This window comes from Rhea americana, unplaced genomic scaffold (genome assembly GCF_003343005.1).
Source record: "Rhea americana isolate MKP2758 unplaced genomic scaffold, rheAme1 scaffold_23, whole genome shotgun sequence".
Lineage (NCBI taxonomy): Eukaryota > Metazoa > Chordata > Aves > Rheiformes > Rheidae > Rhea > Rhea americana.
Genome location: NW_028186346.1, coordinates 3,264,593 through 3,285,636, shown reverse-complemented (window position 1 = coordinate 3,285,636; position 21,044 = coordinate 3,264,593). Strand labels below are relative to the sequence as shown.

The 21,044-nt window shown below is 37.9% G+C and overlaps 1 protein-coding gene across 1 annotated transcript in view; it reads right to left on the bottom strand.

Moving 5' to 3' along the window:
• GPC6 (glypican 6) overlaps window positions 1-21,044 on the bottom strand; it is a 751,365-nt gene that overhangs the window by 178,957 nt on the left and 551,364 nt on the right. The window contains exon 4 of the mRNA XM_085305955.1: window positions 18,795-18,960. Within this exon, the coding sequence (XP_085162081.1) occupies window positions 18,795-18,960 (166 nt within the window). The remainder of the gene's footprint in view (window positions 1-18,794; window positions 18,961-21,044) is intronic.

The window sequence follows — 21,044 nt, the reverse complement described above, 5'->3', positions numbered from 1 at the left end:
CTTAAATCACAGTTTTACTGCTATTTCTACCACACCATTGGCCTAAGAGACTCTCTCTYTCTCTTCTCCCCATGTCTTCTATAAGCCCCTGTGGTTTATTCCCACCATGATGTCTTTCCCTGCACTGTGTTGGCACTGCTGTTCATTTGTCTGCATGATCACAGCATCAGAAAACTGCTGATAATATAGTGGTATGAACACACAACTGACTGCTGTGTGAGGGCTGCCATAACCAGATTAAGCACAAATGTGCTTAATCAGATGGTGCCAAATGTGAAATTGTGGCCCTACAGAGATCTGCAAATATTGCTTGCTTGGGCTTCACAGGGCTAGGTATGTTTTTTTCACACCTTTGCAATCTGTGCCATATCATATGCTTAGGATAAAACATGGCCTAATTCACCYTCCCATATGAGACTAGTAACAGCGGCAGCAGATCTTGGCTCCTTCATAGTGAAGGAATCACAGTAGGAATTTCATGCTTTCCTTTCCTCCTTTGAGAAAAAGGATCACTTCTTAGTTTTGGGATATTGGCTCTGAATCTGCTTGCCTACCATTAATGGAARTGTATAATTACAATTTGGAGCAAGTTGAGAGCTTATGGTAAGTCCCCTCCTGGTTCTCATGGGGGACTTCAACCACCCTGATATCTGCTGGAAGGACAACACAGCAAGGCACAAACAGTCCAGGAGGCTCCTGCAGAACACTGATAATAACTTTTTGACATAGGTGGTGGAGGAGCCTACGAGGAGAGGTGTGCTGCTAGACCTTTTACTAACAAACAAAGAAAGGCTCATTGGAGATGCGAATGTTGGGAGCAGCCTTGGTTGCAGTAATCATGAGATGGCGGAYTTCAGGATCCTGCAAGGAGGAAGCAGGGCAATAAATAGGATCACAATTCTGGACTTGAAGAGAGTGGACTTTGGCCTCTTTAGGGAACTACTTGCAGGAATCCCATGGGTTAGGGCCCTAGAAGGAGGGGTGGGAGTCAAGGAGAGCTGCTTAATATTCAAACATTACTTCCTCCACACTCAAGAGCGGTACATCCCTAACAGCAATAATTCAAAGAAGGAAAGAGGTGGCAGGAGACCTGCATGGATAAACAAGGAGCTCTTGGCAAAACTCAAACAGAAGGATGAAGTACACAGAATGYGGAAACAGGGACWGGCCACTTGGGAGGTACATAGGAATGTGGTCAAAGTATGCAAGGATGCAATGAGGAAGGCTAAGACCCATTTGGAATTAAATATGGCAAAGGATGTCAAGGACAACAAGAAGAGATTCTTCAAGTACATCAGTAGTAAAAAGGAAGACTAGGGAAAATGTGGGCCCGCTGCTGAATAGAGTGGGTGGCCTGGTGAYGAAAGATACAGAGAAGGCGGAGTTACTGAATGCCTTCTTTGCTTCGGTCTTCACTGCTAAGGGCAGCCCTCAAGAATCCCAAAGGCTAGAGACAAGACAGGAGGTCTGCAGAAAGGAAGAATTTCCCTTGGTCAAGGAGGATTGGATTAGAGRTCTTCTAGGCAAACTTGATACCCACAGATCCATGGGCATTGATAGAATGCACCCACGAGTGCTGAGGGAGCTGGTGGATGTTGTTGCCAGGCCACTCTCCATCATCTTTGAAAGGTTATGGAGAACTGGAGATATGTCTGAGGACAGGAAGAAAGCCAGTGTCACTCCATTCTTCAAAAGGGCAAGARGGAGGACCCAGGCAACTATAGGCCAGTCAACCTCCCCTCCATCCCTGGAAAGCTGATGGTACAGCTCATTCTGGATGTCATCTCTAAGCATGTGGAGGAAAAGAAGGTGATGAGAAGTAGTCAGCATGGATTCACCAGGGGGAAATCCTGCTTAACCAATCTCATAGTCTTCTACGATGGAATGAGTGGCTGGGTAGATGAAGAGAGAGCAGTGGACATTGTGTACCTTGACTTCASCAAGGCTTTCGACACTGTCTCCCATAACATCCTCCTAGATAAGCTCAGGAAATATGGCTTAGACGAGCAGACAGTGAGGTGGATTGAGAACTGGCTGAAAGGCACAGCTCAGATCAATGGTGCAGAGTCCAGTTGGAGGCCTGAAGTAGTGGTGTCCTCCAGGGATCAATACTAGGGCCAGTCTCRTTCAACTTCTTCATCAATGACCTGGATGAGGGGACGGAGTGCCTCCTCCGCAAGTTTGCTGATGATACCAAGCTGGGAGGAGTGGCTGATACACCTGAGGGCTGTGCTGCCATTCAGAGACACCTGGACAGGCTGCAGAGACAGGCAGAGAGGAACCTCATGAGGTTCAGTAAAGGCAAATGCAGAGTCTTGTCCCTAGGGAGGAATAACTCCATGCACCAAGTCAGGCTGGGGGTTGATGTGCTGAAAAGCAGCTCTGCAGAGAAGGACCTGGTGGACATCAATTTGACCATGAGCCAGGAATGTGCCCGCGTGGCCAAGAAGGCCAATGGTATGCTGGGGTGCCTTAGGCAGAGTGTTGCCAGCAGGTCRAGGGAGGTGATCCTGCCCCTCCTGCTCAGCCCTGGGGAGGCCACATCCGGAGTACTATGTCCAGTTCTGGACTCCCCAGTACAAGAGAGCCATGGAGCTACTGGAGAGAGTCCAGTAGAAAGCTCCAAATATTATTAAGGGACTGGAGGATCTSTCTTATGTGGAAAGGCCGAGAGAGCTGGGSCTGTTCAGCCTGGAAAAGAGAAGACTGAGAGGGGATCTTATCAATGTCTACAAATCTCTTAAGGGAGGGTGTCAAGAGGATAAGGCTGAACTGTTTTCAGTGATAGCATGCGACAGGAAAAGTGGCAATGGGGCACAGACTGAAACACAGGAAGTTCCATTTGAATGTGAAGAAAAATGTATCTCCTGCGAGGGTGATACAGCCCTGGCAAAGGTTGCCCAGAGAAGTTGTAGATTTGTCTTCTGTGGAGATACTCAAAACCTGTCTGGAKGTGATGCTGTGCAATATGCTTTAGGTGACCCTGTCTGAGCAGCAGAGCTGGACTAGATGGTCTCCAGAGGTCCCTTCCAACCTCAACCATTCTGTGACAAAGTAATTAGAACAGAGCATTTTAAAGCATTACTTCACCGTTTCTAGGGGTCTCCTATCTCAGCACACAACCTTGCCCTCTCCATGGTGCCACTTCACTGGGTCACAGGCAGAGCCAAATCAGAGAACAAACTCAGCTGAACTAACTCATTAAAGAAAAACAGGGGAAAAAAGTGAATTAGTTAGTTCAGATCAGATCTCTGACCCTGCTGACTGGCCAGCACTGGAGTAGAACATAGGAAAGTACAAGGACCAGTGTCAGTACAAGGACACARTACAGTGTCTGGTATCACGCCTTTCTGAAGTAACATGGGCTATTAACTATTAATCTAAGCTAATAATGAAGGCATACCTTCAGGAAACATTCATAATTCTGCATTAAAAAAATATAGCATACACAACTACTCCAACGCCTAGGTGCAAACTGCTCAGGTTCTGTTTGCTTCCTATGCTCTTATGGATCATTACTACACATATCACATATATAGTGAGCTTTTGATGAGAGAGAAATAATTTCAGTTGTCTTGGGTTGCAGCTTCCTAGAGACACTCATCCACATAGTTCTGCATCTTTATGTGAAATTTCAGATAGTCATGATACCTTATCCGATTATGCATTGAAATCTAAAAATTGGTCTTAAAAGCTGGAAACTGTATAAGACTTTTCAAACTGATAGTCAGTAACCAAGAGACTGTGTTTGAATCATTCTGGGAATTTTGAGCTGCCTTAATAGCAGTTTACAAGTACATAAGCCCTRAACTGTGATAATTACTTTCTTTTCAGATTTATACCTGGAGGAATTGTATGTATTGGAAATCAAACATATTAAAGATGTTATTTACCATCTCTTCTTGCTCATGTATTTCTTTCCTTAAAAAAGGAAAGGAAAAACAGGGCAATTTCCCCATTCCTTCACTCTCTGGACACAGCTACACTATTGCATGAGGGAAGATAGCATCTTACTTGAAAAATACGCAACATAGCTTCACAGGAGTCAGCACAGGTACCTATAGACGTGTCTGGACTAGCCCCAAACTTAGTATACGAGTCACTTGGGAGCCCAGGGAAATACTTAGACAGTAAGCCGAGGCTCAAGTCTGTGCTGACATTATTATATTGTAACTAGTACATAAACCAGATATTAGTGCCTAAACCAAATAAAGCTCAGGTTGTACCTTTACTGCAGTATAAAGATGTTGGGAAACAGCTTATCAATATCCATGTTTTGCTGCTGATTTTAGCAATAGTGCTTTTTCAGTGTGACTGGAATTTCCAATATATACAAACTCCCCATACTCTAGCATGCTATTCTGGGAATAGACATGCACTGGTAACAAAAGGTGCTGCTTCACTAAGCAGATAATCCTCCATTTAAAGATGAGGTTTAAACTTAATTATTGAATACTGGGAAAGCATCTGTAGGTCATCACAATGCTCCTGCGTGCTCCAAACAATAGCAATTCACCCCACAATTTACTGCAATTGTTAGGAAATACTGTGTCTTAATTTAACACAAGTACTGATAAGATAAGTGCCCAGAAATGTCAGCAATGCCCACAAGGGAAAGTGGAATCAAGTAAGAGTTAAGTTTGCATTTGCCAAGGACCTATTTACATTCAGAATTGCTTAATTGCTTATGCAGGTGCTTCATCTGGGTCAGTGATCATTCACATTAACTCCATGAACASTGAAAATTTTGCAGTTTATATGTTAGGAAAGCAGGAAGACATCTGATATTCTGCTGACCTATGATCAAGTAGAGAAAATACTGTGATTCTCAAAGGCCTGGGTATTATCTCTTTGCTTATTTAATTCACCAAAAGGTGACACATACATTTGTAGAGTATTCAATCACTATCTTTATCAAATAGTAGTATCATAAAAAATTGTTYTGATTGGGATGGTGCCCAATCATAYTTTTGGCACTTCTCTAAAGTCTATGAAAACATTTCCTCCATCCTCCAAAATAAAAAATCCTACACTTGCCATTCTTCAAACAGCAGTTTAATGCTTCTGCTTAAATATGACTTTTCCATATAAGAATATTTTAAATATTAAATTTAAATTATCTTAAATTTTCCTTCTTAAAAAGCCTCCTAACATACTCTTTCAAACTCTCTCACCTTTTCAGTGCTTTCAGTCAATAACTAAGAACAATAAATAAACTTCATCGTTTATAACATTGAATAGAGCAACTGCAGCCTTTTCTCTTACCTTTCACATATGTTATCTAACTTCTCAAGTTCTGTCTCTAAAGAGGTCAACTACAATAGTTTGGACTTGATGAGCTTGTTTTATATCCTTTTTTTTCTAAAAAAAATCTACTAAACAAAAACAAGTCAAACAAAAGGGATTTGCTAGCTTCTCTGTATCTGTTTAAGTGAAAGGAATCTGATAGACATYTGAAACTCTTTACAAATTAATAGTTATGGAATTCAGACTGAAATGAAGACAATTCAATAGGTACTTGATTTCCATTGAAAATAAGGAGATTTCATAACTAATGAATCCTAACTCTTCCATACAGAGTTTTATGATAATATAATAGCTATTAATTCTATTAATTTCAATAGAATTTCAGTAAAAAGTTATGAATATCATAGAGTACCGTGATGTGCCATTAGGGGGGCATCTGAAATTCTTTCCAGTTCTGAGATTAGTTGCACTGAAATCGAGATATCATCATTTGTCAAGTGTGAGAATTTATTAGAGCTAAGAGGTTATAGCAGAACTAAAAGTATAGGAAAGCTAAAAATACAAGAGAACCGAAAATATACATATATATATATATATATATCAGAGTTCTACAGTTCAATCATAGGCACATGGTATAATGACTACTCTCGCCTTCTATGGGTCACCTCTCTGATACAGTTTTTCCTGGGATCTCAAACAACGGGTGCCTGGTACAGTGACCACTCTCACCCCTTACAGGCCACCCTTCTGGTCTGATTTTCCCCAGTTTCTCCTCACAGTTTCTCTTCACCACACTGCTGCCGAGGTCATCCCCGTGGATGGGTAGATCCTTGAGTCTACAGACCAGYCGACCATGAGTCCCAGCCCACACAAGAGTGTGTGGCTTACTCCCTTTTATACACAGCCAGAACAATGCCAGCCATACCAAGGCGGCATGGCTCCAGTCAACACCAGTGTGCACATCAGCAGGTGACCTCCTGCTCAGTCCAAACACTGCTCAGCAATGCACYCATTAGCAGGTCGTTTTGTGGGGAATGTCTCCTCAGCACCGAGATGTCCCTGTGGGTCATCTCTTCTGTCTAGACTTGTCAATTTGTCAATTATGGGGTCCTTAGAAGGTGTGCTCCCAGGCTGCAGCAACCCCAAACCTTGCTGGTCTCTGTAGTGGTGCACCGGGGGTACAGTAACTACTAATTCAATACCAATTCTACTTGTTATTTTAAAGAGTGTGTTTCTAGAAGCATTCAAAAGCTATTTGGACTAGGAGCAAATGAAAAGCTATTATTTTTTTCATGTTTATCTTAGAAATCTTCAACATTTGAAATAATACTTCACTTCCTGAATGACTTGCAGCCTGCTGTAAGCTCTACTCCAAACTGCAGTGAAAGAACTTTTGGATAAACTATCCTCCTCTTCTCAAAAAAACCAAAACCCCCAAAACCTAAACTCCTGAAACCCACTACATAAGAGGTACATCTGTCTTTTACCTCTCTTACAACAGCTTAGCACATATATGCAGAAAATGTGAAGATGCATCTTTTTCAATAGAAGATAACCATAGGGTTATAGCTGAAAATAAACTGAGCTGGAGTGCTAAAACATTAGATGAAATACATGAAAATTGATTTAAGGAAGAGCTATTTATTTCATATGGCATTCCTAGAATTATGATCTCTTAAACTACATGTAGTTTTATACACAAGCATTTAAAACACATAGGACTTGGGATGACACATGGATTTTGTGATCAAGTTTAGAATAAAAAGAGAGGTGTTATYCTTCTACATAAATGCTGTTTATTTTCATCTCTAACAAATGTCATGTTCTTCACATTAATTACTTATTTTAGAAAGCCACACAGGTGAAAATTACAATAAAATAGAATGCTTTTAGAAAAATAAGTGGAGAATTGTGGCAAGTAGAAATGCATTTCCTATGGCATTGATTAAGCTATGGTATAAGACTCATTGTGCAACATGCTTTACATATTTATAAGGATTACTGAAAATTCTACAGGTGAGTACAACTAAAAAAGAAAAAAAAAAACAATGAAACTATGTATACCAGCATTAGTGGAAAGGGTTGCATTCTTGCCATTCRTACTACACTGTAGTCACAAGGCTTTATACAACATGTGCCTATAAAGGTTCCAAATTAGATGAGCCTGAGATGAGAACAAGATGAAAATTAAAATTCATTGTCATGTACTTCAGTAAAAGCTATTTGTAACCTGTTGTTCTGCTCTCGGATTACTTATTTGTCAAAGAGTGCAAGTTATATTTACCTGATGCTTTCTTTTCCTGTAAAAAGGAACTAACTAGAGGTCTAGTAGCCAGTTTACCCTGAACAACAGCAACAAGGCAAGTAGAAACAGAAGTATCTGCATGCAAACCATATTCTGGCTTATTACTTGTTTTAATATTACTAGATTTCAAATAAAGGTGAATCAGACTTGAAATCCTACAACACTACACTTACACTACTAATGGATATTTTTTTTCCTGAACTGAATAGAAGTGGGAGGAAGACTGAGAAGTGGAAGGTGCTGTCACAACCAAAAAAATAAATATTGACTTTCTTTATCTGTCAGTAAACAAATGACTTGACCAAATGAATTCACTCTAGATTTTTTTTCAGCAATACATTAAATATCAGTAGAGTCAGATCTTCAAGTATAGTTCATTGACACATTTCTATTGCTATATGATTTGCACCAGCTAAAGTTCTGCCGTACTTTCTCTCCCAATCTCAATCCCATTAATGTATCAAGCCACTGTTAAACTCCTATAAAAAAGATTTGATCACAACTGAAATGCCAAAGAGGCTTCTAAAGAGGTGAGAGCAGATATTAKTATCATAGTTGTGTATCCCTGTGATTTTTTAAATTTAGTAAATCTGTATACACATTCCAAAACACATCAGTCAGACAACTAGGTTTTATTGTTTTTCCTGGCAAACACACTTCCACAAACTCAATATAATGTGCACTTATATCAATAAAAGGTTGAAAGATGCTGTAAGAATGTATTAATCATATATAGGGAAGACAGTCAACCCAAGTATTATGAAATGACTCAATAGTAGCATTTAAGTGATTTATCGAAGTGTAGTCAACCTGCTAAAAGGACAACATCAGTTATTAATATCTGTAATAGAGGATCTCCATATTAGTAAAATATGTTTTTAGCCATCAGCATAGCTTGGAGCAGCCATCTCTTATGCCTCCCCCTTCCACAGAGAGGTTTTCATGACAGAAACTCTCTCAGGGCAAGATAGCAAGGGAACACAACCATTTCATTTTCTAATTGCTATAAAAAGTTAACCAAAGAGCATGTGCAGTACAAAAAAGACAACCTGATTTAAGATATATTTCCAGCATTGCAGAKATCAGCAAAGCTTCAGCTAGCAAAATAATCATGGATTCATTTTTAGTTTGTTATAAGAAATACATAAATCTCTTCCTTTGGTGTGTAAATGAAACATAAATCATGAACTGTGTATGTATATATACCAGAACTGTTACTCTTTCTTATAGTACAGACAGGCTATATCCTGTTTATCAGCTTCCTTTAACCAATGTATTAAAATAAGGATGCTGAAGTATAACTAGATGCCAGTGGCTATGATCTGATCCTATATGTTTTATTAGAAGCATGAAATCTACTGGAAGATTTTCTGTATCATTCCATCTATGAAATTCAAGATAAATACTTGTGAGTGCTCTGTGTTTCATCAGCTCATGCTCAGGATAACTTCTTGCCTTTTTTGGCCGTGTCCATTTACTACGGCYCATCATTTGGCTTGGAGATGGTTTTCATCTCATCCAACAGCTGAGCTTAGTGCAGGATGCTCTTGTAACCTTCACACTGAAAGTGAAGACTGAATTTCACCTCACTTCACACCATTACAGTGAACTGCATAGACTGGTTGAAAAAAAATTATTCTCATTCGAAATCAGTAACAAAGATCCAGTGGAATCAAAATTTTGTTCTGTATTTTTCAAGCTGCTGGTTTTCCCTACAGTTATTTGTATTTTAAGAGTAAAAGAAGAAGTTTTGTTTTTACTTCATTGAGGTCATGGATTTGTACCTATCACCTTATATTGATATGGTATAAAAACCCCCAATAAATTCTTTTCAAATATACCTGACAGTGGTAAGGTAGACAGGTTTCTTACTATGGAAAAAACTTGTTCAGAGTAACATGCATCTGTCTGTTACACTTACTGGAGAATAGAATTTAACATTTGTTTTTAATATTAAGGTTAAAGCATGTGAAATAATCAATGAATCAATCTGTCAGAACAAATCAATCATCTGAAATGCTATCACATAGTTTCAATTCTTTTTTAAGATCAGAAAAATTGATTCAGATTTATTCAAAATTTTAAAATAGACTGAAAATAATTTCTACTATATACGTAGATTCTAAGACAAAACATTTTAGAAGCAAAAAATAGTACAGTTCAAAAAAGACTTTTCCCATCTATGCAGTCTCAAATTCAGCTGAACCCAAGCAGAAATAAAATGCAGAGAAATGGATACAAAGACAAATATTGCAATATTCAGTATTGCTGTGAGCAAAAGTCAGACTATTGCATCAGTATGTTTTCCCTTAAAAACAGGAATATTTGAAAAATATAAAATTCAGATCATACAAAGTTTATCAGTATAGAGTCAGCCAAATGTTCATGTAAATGAAGATATATTTATAGAGAAAATAAAATTTTCAAGCTTCCCAGGGTAATACAGCATTTTCTCAATAAATACAACCAAAGTGGCAAGTTCAAACTAATTCAAAGAATATTTACCCTCTCCCGCTTATAAGATTTGAAATAAATCTCTTTATGTTGTTTCAAAAAATGCACATTTTACTCTAGTGGATAACTTAGCTTTTCTCAATTTGACCTATTTTTATGCATTTCTGTTAAAGAAAAATACRACCTAAAGCACCATCCTTCAAGAAATGGCAGCAATACAGAAGGAATGAGTTCCATTCCCTGGAAGGATACTTGAAACCAAAGTTCTCTCTAAATTCTTTACTTGTCAAACAGCAATAAAAACTAGTTACACAAAACACAGGCTACAAGAAGGGAAGGAGTGAGGTTTACAAACTGGTTATTTAACCGGATATGTTTATATATGAGATGGGTATCAGCTGCAGTTTGGATATGGCATTTTAATCTGGCTAACAGCAGCTAGAAACAGTAGACAATTCCTCAATTTGGCATTTTAATTCAACCCTAAATTACACTTCAAACAGTTTATAGTCAGGACCATGAGTCTTGATTTCACCCTGCAAGTCATTCATTCAGAGTAATAGAACAAATTTATAATATATTAGGATCTTATATATTATTTGACAATATTGCCTTATAGGAATCTAATACTGCATTTTTTTTTCAACTTAAGGCATTCTGTATTTGAGAAATCTTTTTAAATGTTCTTCTTTCTTCCCCTTCTCCCTCTCCCAATATTTTACCACTGCAGAAAAGAGCAGGGAGCCACATGTTCATCAGTTGACTTTGTAATACTTGAAAAAGCAACTGCAYTGAAGCAGTTCTTCCAGGTAGCTCAGTCATATGTTAATGATGAACAAAGCAGCTCTGCCAGGTGCTGGAGTCCAGGTGTTTGCATCATTCACATCATTTCATATGTCAGAGAGACCAGATGCCCCAAACCCTGGAAACTAGAAGGGAAACCAGACCAGGTAAGACCCACAGTATTTTCTAGCCGGTCCCTGACCTGTGAAATGGGAGATCAGGAGGTGCCTGAGGGATGCCCTAGCAGGAAGAGATGTAGCTTTATACAAGCATCACTAAGAGATCAATTTCTTCACTGAAGAGGAAACACTTTTGAGGTTTAATATACATAGTAGCCTAGAACAAAATGACCATTACTGTTTGTTGCACTCTTGGAAGCACGAATTCCCGGAAGAGCCTAGTTATGGACAGGGAAAAGTACAGCATAATAATGCTTGAATCAAGCAGTATTTGAGTAATAAAYGATGAACCTATTCTCTTGTTTCTAAAGATGGCTCATGTAACACGACTGTGTTCACTCATTGCATTTTGAAGGGCAGTGTCAAAACAGCTTCCCCAGCACTTCCTCTGAATACAAACAMAGAGAAATCGGCTACTCTGTGTAACCTCCAAACTGAGCTAATGTGTACTRACCAATCATTTCACTTTGGTGCAAAACAAAATGAAGAAACTGAAAGATGTGGAAAGGAAATGGGACTAAAAARTAATAATTTGTGTTTGATGGTTTAATTATAAAATAAATATATGTAGACATTTTTATATCTATACCTCTGTATCTATATCTACATTTCTGATCTGCACTGTTATTTTCAAATGATGCTATTGCTACACACCAGTGCTACAGCACCTAAATGCTGCAGTCAAGTTAGGACTCTGTTGTGCTAGGCTTGGTGAAAACACCAAATGTGTCCCACTTCCAGCTTTGGGATTCTTTTYTCCACCAATGCAGAAATCACATGATTCAGGAATATTGTGTAGGAACAGTACAGACTGGAACAGACAAATTTGACCCTGTATTTGCAACAGTCACATTACCTGATGATGACTGACTTGTTTCACACATACTAACATCGTTCTGTCCTTAACAAAGACAGCATAAATAATTGGCATAATTCCTTTCCTTAAGCCATTCCAAARTTCAGGAGCCCATGAAAAGCTTGCTGCTATCATTCAACTAAACATCTGCATCTTTACAAATCCACAGCCACTCTTTGAAATTTGCAGTTTTTCAGGATCACCCTGAGTGGTCCCATCAGCATCTTTCTAGGTAGGCATCCTCTGAGGAAAAAGCTGCCAACAATATCAGCACACAGTCTCAGAGGTATGAACCTCCTTCTTCAGTGACACATCCTAAAGCAAATATACAGGGCCTTGGACTCCAAGCTGCTTGCAAGAAACTATATTGCCCTGGAGGAGGCTTGGAGATAYAGAGGGCTAAGTAAGCAAAGTTTAAGGAGCAGGCAAGTACTGGTGTTTGCATGCTGCTGGCAGTCACACACCTTTGGATAGCTTCCCTCAGATAGAACTAATCACCATCTGAAGAATTAACTGTGCAAACGTGCCCRGGTTGTGAGGAGAAAAAACAGTAGGGAAAAACACAAACATGGTTCTCTCTTCTACACATCTTTATTTTGCTCTCTGAATGGTGACGTTCTCTCTGTTTCAGGGGTACTCCTACATACTCTGACTAACCAGTAGCTATCCAGATCTTGGTGTCATATTCAAGATGTAAGTAGTGATTCCAGTAGTTCTGGAAAGTAAGAGGAAAATATAGGATCATAGAACTTACTGCTTGTTAGAGAACTTAAATATGGTAATGCTACAATCTTTATTTGGGCATCATCAAGTTGCATTCACTGTTTACTTGTGTAACTACACATTTTCTATGGATATCCTGAACTATCATAAATATTTTATGATGTTAAGTTTTGCTTTTTAATCARAATCTAAATTCCTGAGGATAGGCTGCTTATACATTGTGGAACTAGTGGGTCTGAAGTATACTACATTTCTTTTTTTTTTTTTTTCTGTAAGGAACATTAGATTTATGTCAGTAACTTTAAATGTGGTGGTTCTTAACTTCTGAGCAACTAAATTTGCCATGGTAACACACAACAGGTTATTCTACTTATTCTCCCTGGCTTTTGGAAAACATGAGGTAAAGCTGGAAAAAAWAATTCTAAAATACATATTCAATTGTTTCATTTATAATTAGGATTGGGCTCCAGAACCCTTAGAGCCATCCACCAAACTCTGCCACTTTGACTAAGGGAATACTGATTTRTGTATAATAATAGCTTTTATAGTCTATACAGACAAGAGACTTAAAGAAAATATTATTTTTCCAAACTCTGGAGACACTAAGGTTTCTCTAAAAAATGCATAGAAAAGATGATTAGCATTAGCTCAATATTTTCCCTATTCTCATTCTGATGGATGGCAATGGTGGTTTCACTAGAGGTGCCACGATGCATTTCATTTCGGAATAAATGCAAATAAGGATAATTTTAGTCTGAACAATTAAACATTTGCCAAGTCAACCATAAATGAAAATAAGGCTTTATAGGTTTTGATTTTCAGGCTGYCTTATCCATGAAAGCTATCAGTTTTCATATGAACAAGATGCATGTTATGAAATTTTAGTGTTCATACTCAAGTACCTTTCTATGCCCATCAAATCAAAATGCAGCAATTTCTGCTGGAAAATCTGAGCTTCGAGTAATGGCACTCCAGGATGGCAGGAACCTTCTTCAACACCTGTCTGTGGAGTGGATAATATCACTTTTTCTCCTGGAGTCCTTGACAGAAGCTGACATAGTATCACAGCATACTTTTGYATAATGATTTAAGGAGGAAGGTTAGTGAGGCAAGAAATTCAAGTGCAACCAAGGTTATTAAAGGGTTAAGAGTTAAGGGTTGTTTTCACCCTTAGCATGATGAAGCAGGAGAAAGACTTTTGTCTACTGATAGCTACAAGAGATGGACAACCTCTAGTCTCTACAGTGCAAAGGGGTATAGTGCAAAGCAATAGATACCATATGCTGCAGGGAAAGAAGGGGAAAACAACCTAAACTTTTGAATAGGTTTTTTTTATCTGCCTTGGTACACTTCTGAGGCTTTGTACATTTATGAACCAGTATGCAGCTGTTTATACAGCTAGAGCTCTGCTTATTTACAGTAGCAGTACCCATTGTAATACTTTCCAATTTTTTTATTCTATTACAATTATAGAATGATTTTTTTTAATGAACAAAAAAAATGGGACTTGAAAAGCAGTTATTCTGTTAGTAAACCAATAAAGAAGTAACCAAACAGATTTGGGTGGTTTCTTGAAGCTTAAAAAGGAAAATATTTATCCTTGTGCTCACACATGTAACAGAAAAATTACATAGTCCTGAAGGCTTTTATAAGCAGTAAATCAAACTGATTGCACATTTTCATCACTCTAAAGCTTTCATTAGGAGTAAGTAGTCAAGGTTTTGATGGGGACTTTTACTTAAAGTGATTGAGTTGCTATAACTGAGATTGCATAAGCTCTGTTTCAAGAGGTTTCCTAAGGTAAGTGCCTGAGTCATGCTGATGTGAAGAAACAAGAGAGATTCTTAAAACACAGTAACAAGAAAGTTTTAGTAGTTCAGGGCTGCTGCACTGACTGCAAGTGAAATGACGTTCAGGCAGGAGAAACTTGCTGAAACTTTGCAGATAAGATTTTCTCCTGCAGCTGACGTATAGCAGGACACTGCAAGAGGTGGCTTGGACTCTCTGAGCCTGGATGCCACCTTTGCTGGTCAAGAATAAAGTCTCAGGAAAATGTATGCTGATTTATCTTGTTATGCTAGAGAACTAGTCAGATGGGAGATACACTGCTAGGAAAGCCACTTGCTTTCCAGATCAAGCAAGATGGTGGATATGGATACACAGTAGCTCAATGGCAAACCTCCATGGGTYGCAGCAAAGCAATTGTGATTTGTAGAGGCACCACACTAGTGTGCATTTTATTACTAAATATAGCATCAGAGCATTTATGATTTACTTCAGATGTCTAAAAAATAAGCCCATGTACAATCATTATTGTGACTACAGCTACCCTCTAGATTTACCCTCTCATATTGTTTAAGTGCTATCTTATTTAGCCCACCTTATTGCTTGACATATTCAGATTTAGTACCCTCCACATTTTTATCTAAAGAGAGAGAACAAAATAATTAAATACACATCTAATTGTGAAAAACGTTCTGCAGACATGAAATAAGTTGTGGCCACTTTGCCTTCATGAGCCTGTGGATAAGCAAGTACAATGACTGGAACGACATGCACACTGTTGTATATAAATCATATTTATGCAGGTTTTAGTTCTGAAGCTTAATGAAGGCACCATGCCCTCTAAGGAGAGCACATTCCTTGACTGTCATTCCTGCTTGAGAAAAAAAAAAAACAGTTGATGGGAATTAACTGATCAATATTAGGGGAAGCTAGCATCAGAAGATTCACAAGATAGAAACAGAGCATGAAACACAAGGTAGCTGAAGAAAGAAAAGTAATAGCACTGCTAAAATTGAACATAATTCCCCAAGATAGTTAGGTTTTGAGTCTGTACAACCGGGAACAGCTTCCTCTCTGTCTCTTCTATGTTTTAATGACAGAATGAACACTGGGATCCTTCATCATTGTTAATTGGTGTAACTCCATAGAGAGAAGCGTAATTTGGACTATATCCTTTGGGCTATGGGACGTAGGGAAAATTCTCCTCTCCCTGTCCCACAGAATCAGTCAGAGGATTACTCTGAGGTAATCCTTTTCTCCAGAAGTACAGTTTTTCTGCTCATTCTTTTCATCTTTCATTTCTAATTTTTCCCAAGACTGATGCAAAGGAGACCATGAGTTAGAACTAAAGGCAAAACATCAGGAGCAAGCTTTGTCAGAATAGATATTTTCAAAGCTAGTGTGGCTTATTTACTTCTGAATACCTCTTTTGGACCTATTATATAGATATCTGAAAGAAATGTTTAATTAATGCTTTTTAAAAAAGGTATTATGTTTATTATTATACCATATAACTTGTAAGGGCTATCTATGTCTTTCTTTTCTTGCTAAACACTTTCTCGGGCAAAATTCTGAGATTCATAGGAATTCTACTTGAGGATTATGTGATACATTTGGCTTTTATTGTGCCATAACAAAAGCAACAAAATACAAAAAGCCTGTAATGAAATGTTACACAAAAAGGACACAGACCTTAAGGTGACACAAATAGGAAAAATATAATAAAACATGTGTCATGCTGCTGCAGCTGTTTCACCTCTTACCAATTTTCACAGTCTATAAAACCTTGGAAAGCACCAGATGTTTAGGGGAAGCTGTCTCACTCTCCCTAGCTTTTAAAGTGGATGCAAGATTTATTAGTACTATATAAATGTGATTTCAGTCTCAAGTTTTGTATTTATAAACTAGGTGGAATATGTAATGCATCCTGTTGTCAGAGAGCCCATTTACTTTCCTCTTTTCCTCCCCACTTGTAGATTTTGGGTACTGCTGAACAATTAAAGTGGCTGCAGAACAATACCAGAATATACATACCAATATACAAATCACAGTATTTTCTTAGTGACAAACACATCTGAGAATTTTCTCTCAGTATGAATTTTTGCCAAAAAGAYTTTGCAATACACAGATTAAAAGCTAAGCAAAACTGTCTTATTGTGTATGAATATGTGCTAACATTTGGGATTCCTGCCTACACAGAGACCGTTAGTGCACAAAATTATTTTCTTTTCCTAGTGCATGGTTCCTAACACTGGAACAGGGATAAAAACTGCTCATGCATAGTTTCCAATCTTTCATAGTTCAGTGGCGCTGTAAAATGTTGCCATTCGTTTTAATTCAGTGAGTAGAAGTTTTGTTGTGTTTAGTACTAAGGGAATTGCATGTGTTATTAGAAAGCCTCYGACAGCTGACAGAGACAGAGACAACTCGCTGCATTTCAATCTTGCATAAAGGAAGGACTAAGGACCCTCATCTTCAGCAAAGCTGTCAGAAGTCTCACAGAATGGGATAAAACAGAATATCTTTTCCAAACACAGGAAAGTCTCTCTCTCTATCTTTATTCCTTCCCTATCAAGTTGCACAGGGATAGGTGTACAGGTAGAAGAAAGAAAATACTTCTTGATGTATTTGTACTTCATATTGCCTTGTTATTACTTCCCTGAAGGGATAATTGCACAGCAGTCTGCTTTCCTTTAAGGAAGCACAGAGTGTATTACCTGGCATTTAATAATAAATTAGTACTATCTTTTTAACATCATGTGCAACTTTTCATATCGTTTTTCTCTTGTGAGAGCAGGAACAATCAAAATGTGCAAGACTGACGAAGACAAGGGCTTTTCATCAAAGGTGCTGAAAGCCTGAATCTATAAGCACTTGCACACTTGTGGACACATAACTACTCTCTGCTCAGCACTCTCACTGAATTCAAAGCACCAGGAAAGGAAATCTGCTAAGACCTGAAATCTTAACTTCCAGCTTTTCATTTGAATAGACGTTTACCTTAATAAAAACTGTGTTGTTTATTTTAATTAAAAAGCATTTCTAAAAGCCTACATTATTTTCTTGTTCAGAATTGCTTACAGTTCCACTCATGGTTACTCTATAATGTCAAATGGGAAGTGGTTTACACAAAGTCTTCAGCAGGTAGAAATTGCATTCCCTTCTGCTCCTACTTAGCTTTCTTATGGACCAACTCACTCCAGCCCTACTCTCACACCRGTAATCTCATGGGTATCTCCTCATATAGCACTGCTTCTCCTCTAGCTGCTCTAAACAGTAAAAGGAACTGAGAAGGCATATTCATTACCATTTATTATTTGTGCTATTTTTATAAAATACTCAATACTATTTTTTGTTTTGCTTACTCTGATTCATTTTTCATCCTATTTTCTTCTCTCTACCATCTAGTACCACTTCTGTGCTGAGTAAAGTGAAAATGCATGAGTGAGTCAGAGTCAAGCTTTCAAAGTCACATTGGTTGGTGGGATTTGGAAAGTAAGCAAAATGAAATTGCCCCTATATTGTCCTTCCAAAAGTAGAAACAACAATTTCCTTCCTTCAGTTATAATACAGATAGTTTTATCTCTTGTTTTCCAGATGCTTCAATTTTCCAAAATCCAATTTGGGCTTTATATAGTGATGATGCTCATTAATGACTGATATAAGTAACTGCTTCTGTTCTTTCTATATTATCATTAGGCTTGTCTAATTCTACAGCCTACCCTTGTACTGTATATGATCAAAAGCAACCTGAGGCCCTTATTTATTGTTAAATATTACTATTCTGGGAGTCATTTTGCTCCAGGACATAAGAATGGCTGTTTAAGGAGATTTCTTTCTCTTTTTTTATTAGTTTACTCTAGTGAAGAATTATATGAATAAAAATTTTCCCTAAATACRCATTTTCTATACTCCATTCTAACATTTTGACTGCATGTCTGATGCTTTCTGTACTGAAAAGAAAACATTAATATATTTAACCCAGAACAGAGAATTAATAATTTGTCATGTATATAACTTTTTGAGCCATTTGCTTAGTACTTTGGTACTTAGATAGTACCAAAATTAAGAAAAGCAGTAGTTGCAGTTTGTTGACCAGACGTTAAACAGTGTTACTATCTTTTCATCTTACAAGAGCCTAGTTTTCAGTTCTAATACACACTATTTCTGCCAAGTTAAGCTTGTTATCATATCCTCAGCCAAAGCTTTCTTACCACATATCATATAATAATTTGTCTCAGAAGCCTTAATATCACACCATTACTATTACGTGTTTCATAAGAATGGCTCTGAGATGGAATASTCATTTCTTACTGCAAGTCAGCATGGTAAACTAAGACGTGAGAATCATCTACAGTTGTTTTTTGATAAATATTGACCAACAGAATCTTCTAACCTCACAAAACTGCAGATATTTGCTATTACCAGCATTTCCTTCCACTAATATTTAAACTCTTCTTACCTATGAACAGATTCCACTCAGTATCCAAATCAGCCTGATTTGCTAGGCAGCCCTTCATTACATTGAGGCAATAGTTGTTGCAAGGTTTCACAGTGGGAAGTCCTCTGCAGTAAGGGCAGTACAACATCTTCATTAGCGCCCGGATGCACCCTGGAGTGGGACTGACCTGCAGAGTTTAAGGGGGAGGAAAGAAAAAGAAAAAGGAGTATATCAATCTCCTGCCCTGTGAATGTCGGGGTAGATGAGGTTATGCTTCTCAGGCAATAAATGCAGATGGGGCAATTCGCAAAAAGAGCTCAACCCTCCATACACCCTCCTGTGAGACTAATCGATTCCTACCAATTATCTTCATTTAGCACAGCCAGCAGTGATTTTCAGGAATGCAAAAATCAACACTCCCATACTGATGGCAGTGCTTTCTACCACAGCCCTCCCACACAAAGTCTTTTGGAACATATCCAAAAAATAAGTTGGACAGTAGCTGACTTATCCTAATGTGGAGGATCCTGATGAGAGCCATGCTCTTCTTACTCATATTATACCTGCCAATCACATAGTCACTGGATCAGATTATCCTCTTTATTAAAGCACAGTAAATCCAGGATAATCCTGATTATTTCTATAAAATTATTCAGAACTGCACCATGACAAAGGGATATCATTCTGTTTTCAGTCAAAAACACCATTCTATTTTCTAATGCAACTTTATAAAGAGGACCTAATGCAACTTTATAAAGAGAACAGATAGGATTTTTTGTGTGATTTTGCCTTTCAATATCTCAAGTGACAAAATGCACTTCACGTACAACAGCCTGATGCATTTCAATTTACATATTGGTATGACACAATGTGGCTGTGCATGGTGAACTTAGAATAGCCATCAGAGTCAATGCCAAGACAATCAATGAGTTTAAGAGGCTTTTGGTCAAAGTCATTACTACTGGGCATATCTGACAGAAGAAAATAGTGTGTATACATAAATTTGGAACAGTATATACTACRGTTTGCATGAGAAGGGTATGGATTTCCTGGAGAGAGAGCACGGAGTTTAGAGAAAGGTTTTTTAGTAGGATCTTCCGTTATTTCTAGTGATAYGATCCTTCATCTCCTTTTTCAGTCATTAAAAAGTAGGCATCTATTCAGCAATGTGCCTCCTATATTCAAAGGAGAGAAATACGTTCTCTTTTGGGAGGCTTCTTTATCCCATCTTTTGAAAGGCAGAATAAAATCTTCTGGAGGACATCCACTCAAGTTTCTACATCTAAAYTTACACTTCATGAATGGGTCACATTTGATAAGCATGTGAAGTTCCTTAGGTAAATATTATTTTCCCCAACCTCTCATTTCCCTATTTAATGCTTGATCTCAGACTTTTAAAATATAACGTACTATTATAATGCACGTTTATCAAGCCAGAAACTCTATCTTAGATTAAAAGTGCTAAGCACATGTTAGATACTACTCGCAATATTCTCTTGTCATAGCAGAGTAGAGCACGTGTTTCCCACGCCACAGTGACAATACAGAGCAATGACAGAAAGGCTTCAGGTTCCTTGGTGATTTTAGAATTTCTGGAGAGAAGAGCGTAAAGTAATGGCATTCCTTTTATTCATTCTGTTAGTGCATGAATAAATGCAACACTTTTAATATGAATTTGAAAGGAATAAAACAGTTTTTCTGTGTTAATGGTAATTTGTGCTAAAAGAAAAGGTGAAAGCATGCATCTGACTTTACATTATAACAGTTTCTGATATGCTTTTTATTATCAGGATTGTACTGAAATGATGCTTCTTTCCTTTTTCTTTCAGATTTCCTTTCCTCTTTTTGACGTTAGATCACTGATTTTAGAATACTATGCAGCACGTATTCTTTATGATTGACGTTTTTACATGAACATGGCTGTTAAGAGTTATAGCTGATGCTGCTGCATATACTGAGAGGTGATTTTTAACTTGGCTTCCTAGGGAAATTCACTGAACTCACACAACACTGATGCTGTATGTGGGAGTATATTTATCTGTCCTTTCCTAATAGCTTTTGAACCTGTTGGCCAATTTCAATCAAAGTTGACTGAGGAGTTCAGATCACAGCACATTAAGGTCCTACAGGTTTTTTGGAAATAGACAGGCRGGAGAAAAAAAAGAGACAGACTTTATTACTGCTTTTATTGAGGAAAAGATTGAAGCATGAGGTCAGTTCTTCGCAGATACCAAAGAATCCATGTGCAAGAAAAATGTTATGAATGTCCCA